This window comes from Aulonocara sp. 'chitande type north' Nkhata Bay, linkage group LG19 (assembly GCF_057382095.1).
Source record: "Aulonocara sp. 'chitande type north' Nkhata Bay isolate Kocher_YH1m ecotype deep benthic linkage group LG19, A_spYH_male_GT1.1, whole genome shotgun sequence".
Classification (NCBI taxonomy): Eukaryota; Metazoa; Chordata; class Actinopteri; order Cichliformes; family Cichlidae; genus Aulonocara; species Aulonocara sp. 'chitande type north' Nkhata Bay.
Genome location: NC_141362.1, coordinates 12,035,459 through 12,049,672, shown reverse-complemented (window position 1 = coordinate 12,049,672; position 14,214 = coordinate 12,035,459). Strand labels below are relative to the sequence as shown.

General features: G+C 44.0%; 1 protein-coding gene across 2 annotated transcripts; it reads right to left on the bottom strand.

Annotated features, from left to right (window-relative positions):
• Positions 1-130: 130 nt before the first annotated feature.
• LOC147306611 (uncharacterized) lies at positions 131-13,487 on the bottom strand. Of its 2 annotated transcripts, none has more exons than XM_086275294.1 (12): positions 12,266-13,487; positions 11,959-12,092; positions 9,566-10,162; positions 9,274-9,326; positions 4,040-4,581; positions 3,689-3,785; positions 3,512-3,575; positions 2,911-2,971; positions 2,648-2,744; positions 1,447-1,563; positions 1,306-1,365; positions 131-1,214 (listed from the first exon to the last, which is right to left on the bottom strand). In XM_086275294.1, exons 2-12 carry the CDS (start codon positions 11,996-11,998, stop codon positions 1,125-1,127), a joined length of 1,818 nt encoding a protein of 605 aa, XP_086131420.1. In that variant the 5' UTR covers positions 11,999-12,092; positions 12,266-13,487; the 3' UTR covers positions 131-1,124. The 2 variants fall into 2 exon arrangements, with proteins under 2 accessions (XP_086131420.1, XP_086131419.1); XM_086275293.1 differs by having other exon boundaries at positions 12,642-13,487.
• Positions 13,488-14,214: the final 727 nt, after the last annotated feature.

Here is a 14,214-nt window from a genome sequence, read left to right as displayed (position 1 = left end):
GCTCCTCCCAGTTCAAAACAGAAGAGATGAGAATGTTGAGCCAAAAGCCCATAAATGGATTTTCGTGTCTGTTCTTTTCAATCCTAACAGTGGGGTTAGTAAACAAGACTCACGGCGCCACTTCATCCAAATAAACTGTTTATTTCTTTGGTATAATTCTTCACACTAGTTAAATACAAACATATCTTACAATGTAAGGAGCACTTGATTCATTTTGGCACGTACAACTTTGTCAACAGTTTCCAACATGTCGTAAAAATACCAGATGCGCATCAGCGAGGATGCAGGTGTGATGCGAGATGATGTTGAAACCGGATGTGCAGTCTTGTGGAGGCTTGTATTTGCTTTAGCTGTGTCGCTTCTTTAACACACATCCCTGAGCAACTTAACAGCACCGGCTCTCTCGTTAGCATCACGGAAGCGCTTTGAAATTTTGATTACATGTGTTTTATGTGAGGAAACGCCAACTTTTACTGAAAAACTGAAACTTTATCTAAGATAAATCATCAGACACGTTTCTGCCTGGACTGAGGCCTTGCAGCTGAATGCCCACACAGCCTTTACAAAACTACTGCACATTACATTCTGACATCAACAAAGTGCTGACAAAAGTGCGTATTTACACAGTGCTCAAATGTCCAAACACATGTGGAATCTTTGCAAAGCATCACATATAAAAGCCAAAGATTATAGATTTCATGGAAGACCTAATACAGTACTTTTTGACTGTAAAGTACCAGTGTGGAGACATTTACAGCAACTCGTGTACACACTTTAATAGAAAGATGCTAAAAAGGTTCCACATAACCGAAATTTCCACAAGGCGGTCACGATAATATCCACTTTAAAAGCTAAAATGTGACTTTTGCATGTCCGTTTTATTGTCTGAACAGAAACGAGTGCACGCAGCTCACACCCATCTGTGCTTACATCCTTTGGTTACAGGCTTTTGTGACAGCTGTTTCTGAGTCTATTTCAGTTACAATCTGTAGCTTTGAAAGTCATCCGCTTTTAACCACCCAGCAAAAGTAGTATTCAGGGAACAATTATGATGAACTATGCTTCTTTGACAGCGTTTCTGAAGTGTCATCTGCGGCGGGGCCGTTTGACAGTACCTCCAACAGTTACATCTCAAAGTGGCGGTACATGCTCTCCACATAGCTCAGAACCCGCTGCCAGTCAGGACCGCCCGCCCTCAGCATCTCCTCCACTGTCTGTTAAAGAGACACATTTATGAGCACAACAAACAAAAATCTGTTTCGTGTGTGTGTAAAATGGGAAATTGGTTAAAACACAAAGTCTTACCAGAGACTGCGCAATCCCAACGCTCTCTCCTGTTTTGAACGCTAGACTGAGATTCTCTTTCTACAACGAAGGAAGTAAAATCGATAAGTTTAACACAAACGAGTAGCTTCATCCCATCAGTCACACAGAAACCGGCACTACCTTGTTCTCGGGGCCGAGGGTGCTGTAAGGGATATGTGAGGGGAGGTAGGTGTGGTAGACGGCACAGAACGCCAGGCCGTCGGCCCAGCTGCTGCTGAAGTTGGTGATGTCAATGTTCTGCATGAAGAGGAGAGGATACAAAAATCTATTATGTTCATTACTTCAGTGTTAAAACCTGTTAGACTACCACTGTTATTAAGTCCTTTATTTAAACAGGTCTATAAACAAATGTGCAAAAGCTCAAACACATTACACGTGTTCACTGATTATTATAAGAAAAGCACGTCCAAGTACAACCTTTTTAAAATGTCTAAATGAAACCAGAGAGGGTAGTCTCATAGGTTTTGGCAGCTCATCCCTTATTTAAATTAGTTTTTCAAGTTCAGTGTGAATAAAAGGGCCAGCTAATGTTAACATGCATGTGACCTGATACTGTAAACATGTATTTAACTGTAGTCAGAAGTTAGTAAGCTGTAGATAAACATACAGTTCAGCTCTCGTCTCTCACCTAAGGCGAGCCATTCACTTTTCACATAATCACAGAATCAAGAGGCTTCAAGGCAGATGAAGAAAGATGCATATCAATAATATCACCATATTTAAGTGTGCACAAATTATGAATTATTACAATGATCTTTTGACTAGTGAATGTATACAAAACTTTTTATGAGGGGCAGATATAATATTGTTTGTATACAGAGTGAATTCAAAGGGCCCAAGGATGGACCCCTGTGGAACACCTCTGCAAACAGTGAGCAGAGGTTACGTGACACCTCTGTAGTTCTACCAGAAAGATAATCTAAAATCTAGATCAGATGCTTTTGACAGGTTCAATACTAATGGTTACCGAGAGTTTCAGTTATATTACTGGAAACACTCAATGGAGCTGTTGATCTGTCACATGATTTAATCCTGAGGGTAAAAGTTGATTCCAGAACCAGTGTCAGCTGGAGCTCTAATATTTTAGCAAGGGGAGGACAATTTGAGACAGGCAATAATAATTTAAATCACTCGGGTCCCCGTCTTTGTGGAGTGGGAGCACAGGTGCAGCCTTCCAGGTTTCTTGAATGTTTAATAAAAAAATAAAAAAATAAATTTATCAGAGTTTGGAATACTTGGTGGAGATTTAGAGATAATGACCAAGAACCCACACACACACACCTGTAAACTGAACTACATATAAAAGCATCTTGAGGGTCACCTTGTAGCCTTGGGTTCGACTCTGACACCAGCGGAGCAGCGAGTTTCTCTTTGAGCCTCCATGGCGACGCAGCAGCAGGTTGAATCCATCCTGAGACCTGAAAACGTGCACGCACGCTCGAGTCAGTTACAGTAGAGCAAACTGAACGTCGCACGAGAAGTGTTTCCTCTACTTAAGCTTCACGATCTATTTTGCTTCAGTCCAAACAAGTCGTTCGATTTATAAAGGATGTGACTGTTCACAGAGCGTCGCTGTGGACTCACTTGGTGGGCGGCAACTCGGTGAGGGCTGAATTGTACTTGTTTAAAGACTCCTCGCATTTTCCTGCACAGACAAGAAACAACCCTGCGTTACACACCAGCAAGCTATGAGCATCCAGTGCAGGAAGGCTTAGTCACAGCACAACACATTTTAACTTAACACAAACATCTACACGGTTAAAGGCTCTTTTTGTAAATGTGTGTATTTAAAAGTAATTTAAAACGACCTAACGCCATAATTAGAATATGAAGAAAGAACAGCTATGACTTACACATAAATATATTGTGTGGAAGAGATATCAGCTGAAAAGAAACAACAACAGGGCTGTACTTTCATGTCATTAGTTTGTACCACAACACTATGCAGCACATCAGCGCCGCCTTTATTTTCCCAAACCAAACCTCGACAACCAAAAAACTAGTCACTACTTCAGGCTCGCTCTCAGATCTCTAAGACGCTCAAATTTACAAATTTACAATATGGTCACTTTTGGCTCTAAAAATTATGAATGAATTAACAAAATGAGGTTTAATCCCATCGTCTACATGGAGACTATGGTTAAAAACATAGTTCCTTAGTAGTATGAGGCGTGGGTGGGCTCACCTGCGTCACTACTTGACCTGCCGTCCTGCCAGTCCAGATTTCGACCTCTTAATTGCAACAAGTTCTTTTAAAGAAAAAAAAAGTATCTAATTAGGTATAGCTGTGTGTGCATACAGTATGCATGTCTTCATTAACAAGCAGACCCTAATGAAGCCACTTCCTGTGTATGAGTCTCACCTTGTTTGCAGCAGAAGCTGTTGCAGCAGAACTGGACTGGGAGGCTCCGTTCAGCATGGTGTTGGATTCTGAGGAGCTGGGTAATCTGGACAGGCTTCTGCAGCAAAGAATGGATAAAACAAACCAAATCAACTCTCCTCACACAGCTGCTTCACGCTCCACTTGTAGATTGGACTGTTTAAATTCTTTTCAAGCGGTCGACTTAATGCAGTACGTTATAGAGAAAGCACAGCCGCAGTCCTGACCAAGTTTGGTGATTGTTAGCAGAGATGATGTGGAGCAGAGAAGGTTTGTTTTCAAATCTCTGTCCAGTTCCACAGACGTACGCTTAGGCTCGAACCGTTTTCTCACCTTGACCTCTCTGTAGTCACCATCCTGCGTGTTTCACTGGATCGCACCCCCTCTCTGTTCCTGTCCTCATTGGTCACATTTCTCAGGTAGCGCTTAGTCACATCTTTACAGTCTGTTTTCGCCTCTTCGTCAGCGACATTCTTCACCACCTCGTTCTGATTCTTACTATCCAGCCCTTCTCCTCCTAACCTGTACACAACCCTCTCCCTGCCTCTGTGGCTTTCTTCCTTGCTCTCAGACTTGTTAGATTCTCCATTTGGCTTCTCAGGTTCATGACAAGGTTCCTGGGCTTCACTTTTGCCCTGGACCTTGGTGAGATTAGCCAGTTTTTGCCTGCTCTCCTTCAACTCTTCCCTCAGAGTAACCAGCTGCACATCAGCCTCTTTCTGTCTCTGCTGGGCAGCAGAAAGCTCCTTCTCAATGTCTTTGTGGGCTGTTCGGATCGCCGTCAACTCCTCTTCTGCCTCAGCTCTCAGGCGATCTGCCACCGCCACCGCCACCTGCAGGTCACCCTGGAACTGCAGCCATTCGCCACGCTCTGACTGGAAAGCAAACAGAGGATACTTTATTAGCAGGAAAATCTCAGTTTGTCCAACTAATTTAAGAAACAGCACCCATGTTCTGTGTGGGCATACGCTAGCACAGCTGACTGGTAAGCTGAACACAAGTGCAGCAGAAGCTGACTATAAATTTTGTAAATAATCTGTCATACAGTCCCGATCAAAAGTTCAAACCACAGGGGGGAGCTTAAGGGAAAGATTTTTTGCCTTTGCCATCAGAATGTCATGACAGAAAATGACAATAAATCTACATTTTTGCACAGATTTGGCCCTTTAAAGGCATGTAGCCCTAAACCTTTGAGCAGCTGTAAAACAGCCTGTTTTAGTTTCAATAAATTACATGCTCAACAAAATGTTTTGTCTCACTCTTTCTTCTTGTTGTATGTTGAAGCTTGACTTGGAACCTCGTTAAGATCCAACCATGCAAAATATGTTTTTTTTGCCATCTTTCAAGTGGCCTTAAACCTTTGATCAGGACTGAGAGAAATATAATAAAAATGTAACGGATAATCCACGCAATCAAAATTATTTTCACAATAATGCCATAAAGAATCCAGATGATTAAAGTTGGCTTTAAGTTAATCAGACAGACAAAAAGAAACAGCTCAGCTTTCCGCAGAGAATGACTGCAATCAAATAAACTATCAAATATCCATTTCGCCCTCATTAGACGACAAGTTGAGCTGAAGCGAGCAGCAGGCCTCAGCAAGCCGAGGGGGGGAGTGGAGCTGGCAAGCCAACTCAAATGAGGCAAAACTCGATCATGAGAACAAAAAGTGGTCTGCTCGTTTTTAAAAATCATTCTTGGAGGGAAAAAAAACGACTCGAAGCCGAACAAGCTCCGACACAAACAGAAAAACAAAGCAAATGTAAGCAACGTTTTGGGAGCCGGACCAAAGATTACATTGTGAAACTGCCTTCTGCGACACCATCGGTGTGGCTGTGATCCAAAAACAGTTTTTTTGGACATGGGAAAACCAAATCCCAACTCGGATTCAGTTTCATATCTTCGTGATGTAAAAAAACGCTTCCAGCTTTCATTCTTATAGTCCTGCAGCAGCAGACATGAACAAACACTACCCCCAGACATCAAAACAGGCACTCAGAGCCAATGAAGCCAAGAGGTAAACGATACCAGACTATTAAAAAATGTTAAGCGACCAACATCATAAAAGAAAAACAGAGGGATGTGGAAAAACGTCAGAGAAGACAGGGAGGACAATAGAAGTTGTTGGAATCACACACAGATTTAAGGAAAGGGAGTTCACAGACTGTGGAGAAATGTAAGCTGGGGAACTGCGAGAGTGTGGAGGAGTGGAGGGATTGGGAAGGGTGGTAATTAGATGAAGAATGGATGAAGATGTGGAGGAGGAGGCGAGTCTGAGCCAAGCCGTTCCCTCATCTGACCACTGACTCAAGACCACAGCTGGACCTGATTACTCTGGATGCATGCGCGCACACATACACATGCATATCACGTTGCTTTCCTCTCTCCCACAGACACACACCTCCCCTGTTCTTTCACATCAACATCAAACCACACCGTTTCATTCTCCAACACGCATACATATACTCAGGTTAAGCCGAAGCACACTCTCCTTGGAAATCAGCAGGATAGTGAATCCTGTTTGGAGTTCTCCGAGTCTATATTTAGGATTATTAAAAACACCCGCGTGGACTTAAAGAATCTTGTCTTTGCAGAGTCTTTGTTATCTAGATGTGGACACCAACTGGAGCGTGTCTGTTTAAGGAAACAGGAAGGGGTGCTCCTCAGTTAACACTGAGATAAGGGTGTGGACTGTCAGGACCCCAGGACCCGGCCTCATGCCCCGCTGCAGGACCAGATGTAGTACAGGCATACATACACATGTCTATACTCTAGATGCAAATCTGCGTTCCTGACAATTCCTGGAAAGAGTTCAGCACACACTTGAAGATTTGTGCTGTGTTTACTACTATGTGTCCCTACTTCACCTCCACGCCCACTCTAACTTGGGGAATCATCCCAACTCAGTGATTACTGCTCTCTCCAAGCTGTGGTGTGAATTCAAATATATTTATTAAGACACATTTGCCTCCCAGATGTGCAGTGCAAAATGGCCAAAAAACTCTGCAAATGATGCTCAAACATAACTTAACCATAAGCTAACAAGAGAGTTGCATATTTAAGAAAAGCTTCCCAATGGAGTCGGGAACCCTTCTCCCATCCTTCCATCAGTCTACATGTGATCTGTGGCGTCCAAATGCACGGCCTGTTTCACTGCAGCAGACTGTCAAGGAGCAAAGAGAACAGAGAGAACCTGGAGATCATTTCAGGAAATCTCGGCCAGCGCTCACCTGGAACTGATTCCAAATGCTTTGAGATCGACTCCAGCAGGGAACACAAATCTGACCATCCACCCCCACAACACAGCCACGATTGGAGTATTTTCATTTTTGCTGGTTAAGAAAACTGAAAGCTTGTCATGCTCATAAGCACAAACAGATGGTACATTTGATAACATCCTTAGCAGTTCATTGCACAATGGGCAATCATGTGGCTTTCTTTAGAATTCAGTTTAACTACAAAGAAATGGAAAATACATTATTGCTGCCGGGTAGACAGAGACAGATAAGGAGCATTAGGAAAAGCAGTGCTGAGGACAGATGAAGAAAGCACATCAGGGAGGCTTATCTGTCTGAGTGTGACTGGAAAAATAACAGCTACTTAAATTACAAGAAAAAAAGGGGTCAAAAATGGGGTCAGATCTGAAGAGGAAACGGCTTAAGCAAGGTGGGGTCAGACGAAAAGATGGATGGTGAATGCAGAATAGAGGAGAGGGGGGGCTGAAGGCATCCAGAGGAAGGAAGAGATGAGAGAGAGAGGGAGAGCCATCGCTCATTTCAGTCTTGTGCTCGGGGTGGAGCGGTCAACAGGCCCAGCTGGGGGCTGAGGGGAGGGGGGAGGCCTCTGAAGAATTCTTGGTGCATGTGTTTGTAAGTCTTTTGTTTCGTGTGCACACGCACAAAACATGGCCAGTGGGTCACTGCAAGCTGCAGCCCTTCTACCTCACCACAGCACAAAACAAAACAAGTTTTGTCTTGGAAACAGCCGAATGTGAACCCCCTCCTCCGCCCTGCACTCCCCTTCTCCGGCTCTCCACACAAAGGATCTCGGCACTGCAGAGCAGGCAGGGAGGGTTCATAAAGCTGAGCTCCGGCTAGCTTATATCGTCCTACAGAGGGCTCATGTAAACACGGGTTTGGATTGCCATGATTTCCATAACACTGAGCCCTCTCGCTGTGTTATACCACAGTCCCTCTGAGCTTCAGCTGGACCGTGCGAGGCTTATATTTCTAGGTCTTTTACAAGGATGTGGGAAAGTGGAAGAAAGACAAAGTAAAGAAAGGAGTGTTTGGACAGTTTGAATATTAAATAGGCAGAGCTGACATCAAGGAGGCGCGGAATAGACGAGCTGGAAGATAAAAACGGACGACGTGCGTCAGTCGCAGTTCAATTAAAATAATTCAAATACATGAGAAAAATAAAAGAGCAGACGAGAGGACGGGGAGGATAGAAGAAAGAGAAGAAAAGGCGATGGGGACGGGGACGGGGAGGGGCGCCGTTCTGTCATAGTCCAGCTGTCGTAATCTGTGGCAGATCTAGAGGAAGCTGGAAGCCTCTGGCTACAATCCTCATAAGGGAGGGTCAGGAATCGGAACGAGTAACTGACAGGAAATTACTCAAGAATATCACCGTCCTCCTAAGATCGCAGAATGAAGGAGAAAATGAACTAAAGAAGTGCTGCAGAATTTGATTTTATCCATATCGAACATAGCCGGAGAGTCTCTCGTGAACAAGCACCACCTTTCAGGTTGAAAGTCACTTCTTCATTATTATTAACCCTTTTGTGTTTGCCATTCAGTTCAGTTCATTTTTATTTACACAGCACCGACAACAGTCACATGTTGTCTCATCAGAAGGTGCAGCTGCCTGTGATACCAAAGGCGAGCGTCCTTGATAAACTATCTTGTTGGACAGAAAATGATCTCAACGACTTTCCTCCTGTGGAAGGACAGGAAGACCTTCATTAGCACAGCTGCAGCCCCCAGGGGGTGAAGCAGACTCCACTTGAAGACTCTGTTGTTGTTAAAGGGGAACAAAGTGTGGGCTGTGATGGTACAGTATGTGTTATTGTTACCTCTCGGCTCACAGGTCATATTACACTGACCTGTACATCACTTCCTGTTTACAAATGCATGCACTTTACTCGTTCAGTTATGCTGCAACAAAGGTGCGTCGTGTATATAAAACACAGGACTAATTACAGGATGAAGTTTGATGAAAAAAGAGGCTTTAAACAACACAAGACTGGCAGTGGGACCCCAGATGAAACGTTTACGGTCACAGCTTACAATCTAGCCGGTGTATATCAAAGCAAAGACTTCCTGTCATCATACAAGAATTTTAAAAAGTCAATTTATTGGGGTTTAGGCAAACGCATCCTTCACGGGGACTGGAACCTGGTCATTACGACTAGAAGGCATCCAGTACCAAAGCTCCTCACTCCAAAATGTTGCCACATTCATATGCAAACTTTAGTTTATAGAGAATGACCGGATAACGTCTCTTTGGGGGGGAAGAGTTAAGTGCACGGTCGGTGTCTGAGGAGAAAACTTTCAAGCTCATCTCACCTCTAATGTACTCTTCAGACTCTTCACTTCTGTCAGCAGATGCTTCAGTATCTCTGAAGGAAGGTCACAGAAATGTCAGGCAGCATCACATGCATATAAAACACAAAAAATGTCGAGGAAATTGACTTGCCCTTCTTAAAACAGACAAACGTTTGGCCCACATTGAAATGCAGAGTTGTAGCACTCAAACAACAAGCCTGCTGGGGTTGTTATTGCAGTGCTTATTTAGGGAGGGGATATTTTGAAATTTCAAATACTAGTACTATAATAATAAGACTGATTTCACTCTCACCTGCTGTGTTTGTGCTCCCGTCCTCACTGGCAGGGATTCCCAGAGCTAGCTTACACTCCTCCAGCAACTTCTCCAGTTCCTCGCTTTGGCCATCCTTCGGTTCCTGACACTGCGGCAGAGACTGACTCAGACCACTGTCCCTTTCTCTCCAGTTTTGCCCCAAAGAGCTGCCCACCACAGGCGAGGCACTAGACAGAGACGAGGGGCTCTTTATAGGACTGACAGGCACACTCTTCTCTGGGGTAACAGGAATCCTGGGTGTAGAAGTAGGAGGACCACCATTCCTCCCTACAGTAGCTTTCTCACTCACGGCCACAGCACCGGCTGGCTTGCTGTTCACTGGGTTAACTCCAGCGCTGACCGTGGAGCTGTTTGCGCTGACCGGCGGACAAGGCTTCCAATCTGGAGGGGGACTGCGAGCGCTGGGAGTAGTTGGCGTGCCGTGCTGCGATTTCTTGCCAGTGGTCGCCGGTACTGGAGGTAGAGACGAAACTGAGATCGTAGGGGAAGACGGAAGCTGGGGAGCACTGGTTGTGAAAACAGCACCATCGTTCTGTGGCGTAGTAGGTGGAGTGTGAAAACTGTCCACCTGAGCCCCTAAAAAAACAGATTTGAGAGAAAATGAGAAAAGCAAATTGTGTTTGAAGACTGCATCTAAATATGGGAAAAAGGGGAAAAACTGAGCTGAATAATCATTTCTGTCAGACGTTTTCCACACAAGACATCAATTTAAGAACAATTCTTGAAATAATTTCATATCCTGGTCTCTGGTTTTAACTTCATGAGTGGAGCAGGACTTTAAAGTTTGTGCTCATTTCCAGGCCCGACTTTTATTTTTGGACCGTACTGAAATAACTTTGTTTAAAATAGTCCACTTTTCTTATACTGAGCCTTGGTGCAGCTGCTTAGCTCACCCGCTATCTGAAAGAAGCAGTTTTAACTCCTCTTTCTTTAAGACACTTTGCTCCTGATTGTGAACAGAAGGTTTGAAGAACAGGTGGGTGGAGCACACGTCCTCACATCATGATCTCTTCACATCACGCAAGTCCAAGTATGGGTGTTTACAGCAGTTTAGAGCTCTTAGAGAGTATTTGCACATACGACGACCTCCGTATCTGAAACTCTGACCATGAGCAGTCATCGCATACATGTGTGACAGAATAACAGCCTCCATCTGTGACTCGGTCACACAGACTGAAGGAATACACTGAACAACTGAAGCGGACACAGAACGAAGTAAGAAAGCAGTCAGTCGTCAGCAGTCAGGCATGCTGACGCTGAAAACATCATCTAGCGAGTTGATGGAACTCGCTAGATGCTGACCAGCACAATGCCCGGGCCGTGCCCCTGACAATCAATGCTGTAATACAAGCATTCCTCTAGCGCTGCTCATCCATACCACTGCTCCCGATTCAGGAACACATGCAGACACAGGACAAACAATTCCCACGTATTTGCAGCACTCAGTTACCGATTCATTTTCAGACTTGACACATGATGAGTTCCTGTCACAGCACGCCAGCGTTAAGAACTCCAGAGGCTGTGGGAACCCGTAGGCAGCGTTTCCTTCTCTTCCCCGCTCATTTTTCTTGTTTGGACAAAAGCTTCACTATGAACAAAATGAATGTTTTTTGTTCCTTCGTTTTTCTTTAGTGATGTAAGATCAGCACTTGAACATTTGCAAAGTTATGCACCACCTGCTGCACGGCCAAGTCACCGAGAAAGAATGACAGGACTGTCTAATAGGACTCTCAAGCCAACCCTTCTCTTTATTTCTTCATTCCAGACCTTAATGCGCTCGTCCAACCATGTGCATGGGTGGCAAGTTGACTGAATGAGAGTGGATGTGTGTGTGTGTGTGTGTGTGTCAGATGGCATTAGACTTCCTATGATTAATCCGCTGCCCTTGTGCTGAGCTGGGGAATTCTGCCGATTCATCACAGCTGGCCCGGCAGGGCCAGAACGAATCACACGGGGACGCGAGGAGAATGACCACTCACTGAGCAACACAGGAGAGCTGCCAAGATTCCTGCTGCAACTCAGCACACACACAGACACACACACATTCACACACCTACAGCTTTTCCACTTTCTTCTCTCTGCTGCCTTCAGTTTCATGATTACTCTTCATCCACCTTCACTTTTTGGGAATTCTAGTACGTGCACTTTTCTGGTATCATGCTTCCGACTTCCGTGTACTTCATGAATCAGATGTTTGTGATTTCCTGGAAATTTCTCAACACAATTCAAAACACGAGGCCAACACAACACAGCCATCTGTGCGCACTGCCAAACCTTTCAGACACAGCATGGAAAGTTCAAGGGAGCTGATTCCGCCAGAGCTGGTTTAAAGAAAGTAAATTAAGTGTGTGTGTGTTTGAGGGATGACCTACCTGTGGGTCCATGGCTGTCCTTGGTGGAAAAGTTGCCCATTCTGCAGTAATAGGGATGGGGCCAGTGATGTGGCCCTGCAGGTGCTTGTTGCACTTTCACTCAGACCAGACCAAAGAGAGAGAGAGGAGGTGACCTACACACACACACACAGTGAGAGAGAGAGAGAGAGAGTACATCCAGCAAAGGATGAAGTCGTGCACTTTTATCCAGCTGAGAAATAATCCAGTGAACACAACCTCGCTCACAGTGATGGCGGACTGAGGAAGTTTACATGGAGTCTCATTTGAATGATAGTAAAATCAGTACCTTTACATAATGAGGCTGAAACACCAGAGTGAGATCAGACGTACAGGCAGGACGCTACAGTGTGGCCACATGAGGCAGAAAGCTGTTGGCACGTCGGTGTAAGTGCTCGGTGAGTGGAAAAGGACGAGAAACGCGCCCCAGATCCACAGAAACTGCAAACCGAGTCACCGAGAAGCACCCACGAGTTTAAACTGGCAGTTAAACCAGTGAGGTTCACTAAGACGTAACATCGTTCTTCTAGAGTCACAGGTTTGCGCCACAGACGCGCGAGAAAAACTTTCAGCCACAAACTCGATATAAGTTCTTCACTGAGGGTGGAAAAAAGTCACTCAAAAGTCATCTTCAATGTGAAAAGGCAACAATAGTGGGTACAAACCTTGGACAGATTAGAATCAATCCCAGATCGTCCGGTTCTGCGTTTTGGAAACTCTGCTTCTTCTTCTTCTTCTTCTCCACGACCCGCTTTCTCCAGCGCTGCTCAGCCAAGCGCACTGCCCCGCTGTTCCTTCACGGAGAGGCGCCGAGGGCAGATGGACAAACGCAAAAGCAGCAGCTGTTGGACAAAGTCAGGTCCAAGCAACATTTTACTCCTGGGAGCTTCTCGATAAAGAAGCAAAGACGTGTGGCTTTAGTCCTCAGAAAGAGTCGAAGTGAACTCTGACCGCAGATGACCAATGTCTCCGATATCCACCGGACGTGTCCACTGGAGGGCACAGTTAGGCTGTGAAAGGACAAACCTGTTGCTGTCGCCTCTGGGATGGGTTGGTTTCTGTCCGCTCACTGCTTCGAGCGGATGACCCACTGACCTGCTGTGTCATACAGCCCCGGGCTGAACAGTGAACCGACTTTACATACCAATATTTCTCCAACTATTCACGCGGTCCCGGTGAGAGTTTAGCTCCCACATAACTCCGGTGAGTCCTGGGATGATTCAGTTCTGAGTGTTTCAAACTATTTCCTGGTTACGCTTTTGCACTAATGCAGTCATTTTTTATAGTTTAATTCTGACTAACTCATGCACACAATAAGAAATAAACCACAGTTACGCAAAACTAAAGTTACGCATAAACATTAGTGACAAAAACATTAAAAGATCACATATGTAGACACAGCAGCTCTGGTCTGGACATATTTATTTAAAAGCTGGCATACACAGGAGATTACTAATTAAACTAATCGCCCATATGGCCAAATCTTTGAATCTATAAATTTTGAAAAAAAAAAAAAAAAAAAAAAAAAAAACATATATATATATATATATATATATATATATATATATATATATATATATATATATAATTTTTTTTTTCAAATTAAATTAACCTGTGTCAACCTTGCTAAGATGCATTTAACCAAATATTATCAGTGGGGTGTACTTGTATATTTGAGGTTTTGTGGATCAGAAAAAATCCCAAATAAACTCAAACTTGTGCAGTTAATTATTGTTTTTTTTCTTTAACTCATGAAAGTTGCTGTACAGTCGTTCCACCGTGGAAAAATGGTCATTTAAAGAAATCATTAAATGCCCCAAAATTACCATGAAATTCATGCTAACGAGTGCATTCAAACTTCTGACCACAACTACAGATGCTGGGCAAACACATGTAAGCAGCATGTGCTTAGATGGGCTAGTTCATAGTAAGCAGAGATACAAAGACTGAAATTCTGAGCTGATGCTACTTTTTTAAATGGAAGTTTAGCTGATTATTTATTTGTTTTTGTATTCATTTATTCATTTTTTGTCACTTTCCTCCTGCGGTGACAGAAAAACAAAGAACTCTTTATTATTTTAAAAAAAACTGAACTCTTTATCACATTATTGAACATTCAGCCTGCACAACACTGATGCTACAATGTGGCTTGTAAACGTGGACGGGCTATGAGCCCCACTGATAAACTGTTGCATTAGTAATAAAAAAGTGATATTTGTATAATCTGTAAGTAGGTCG

Excerpts from the sequence above, each read along its gene's own strand:
- LOC147306611 (XM_086275294.1), bottom strand. The coding sequence starts at position 11,998 with ATGGGCAACTTTTCCACCAAGGACAGCCATGGACCCACAG. Across the intron at positions 9,327-9,565 it reads CGGGAGCACAAACACAGCAG|AGATACTGAAGCATCTGCTG; the intron begins GTGAGAGTGAAA and ends ACCTTCCTTCAG. Across the intron at positions 2,972-3,511 it reads CAGGTCAAGTAGTGACGCAG|GAAAATGCGAGGAGTCTTTA; the intron begins GTGAGCCCACCC and ends TTGTCTGTGCAG.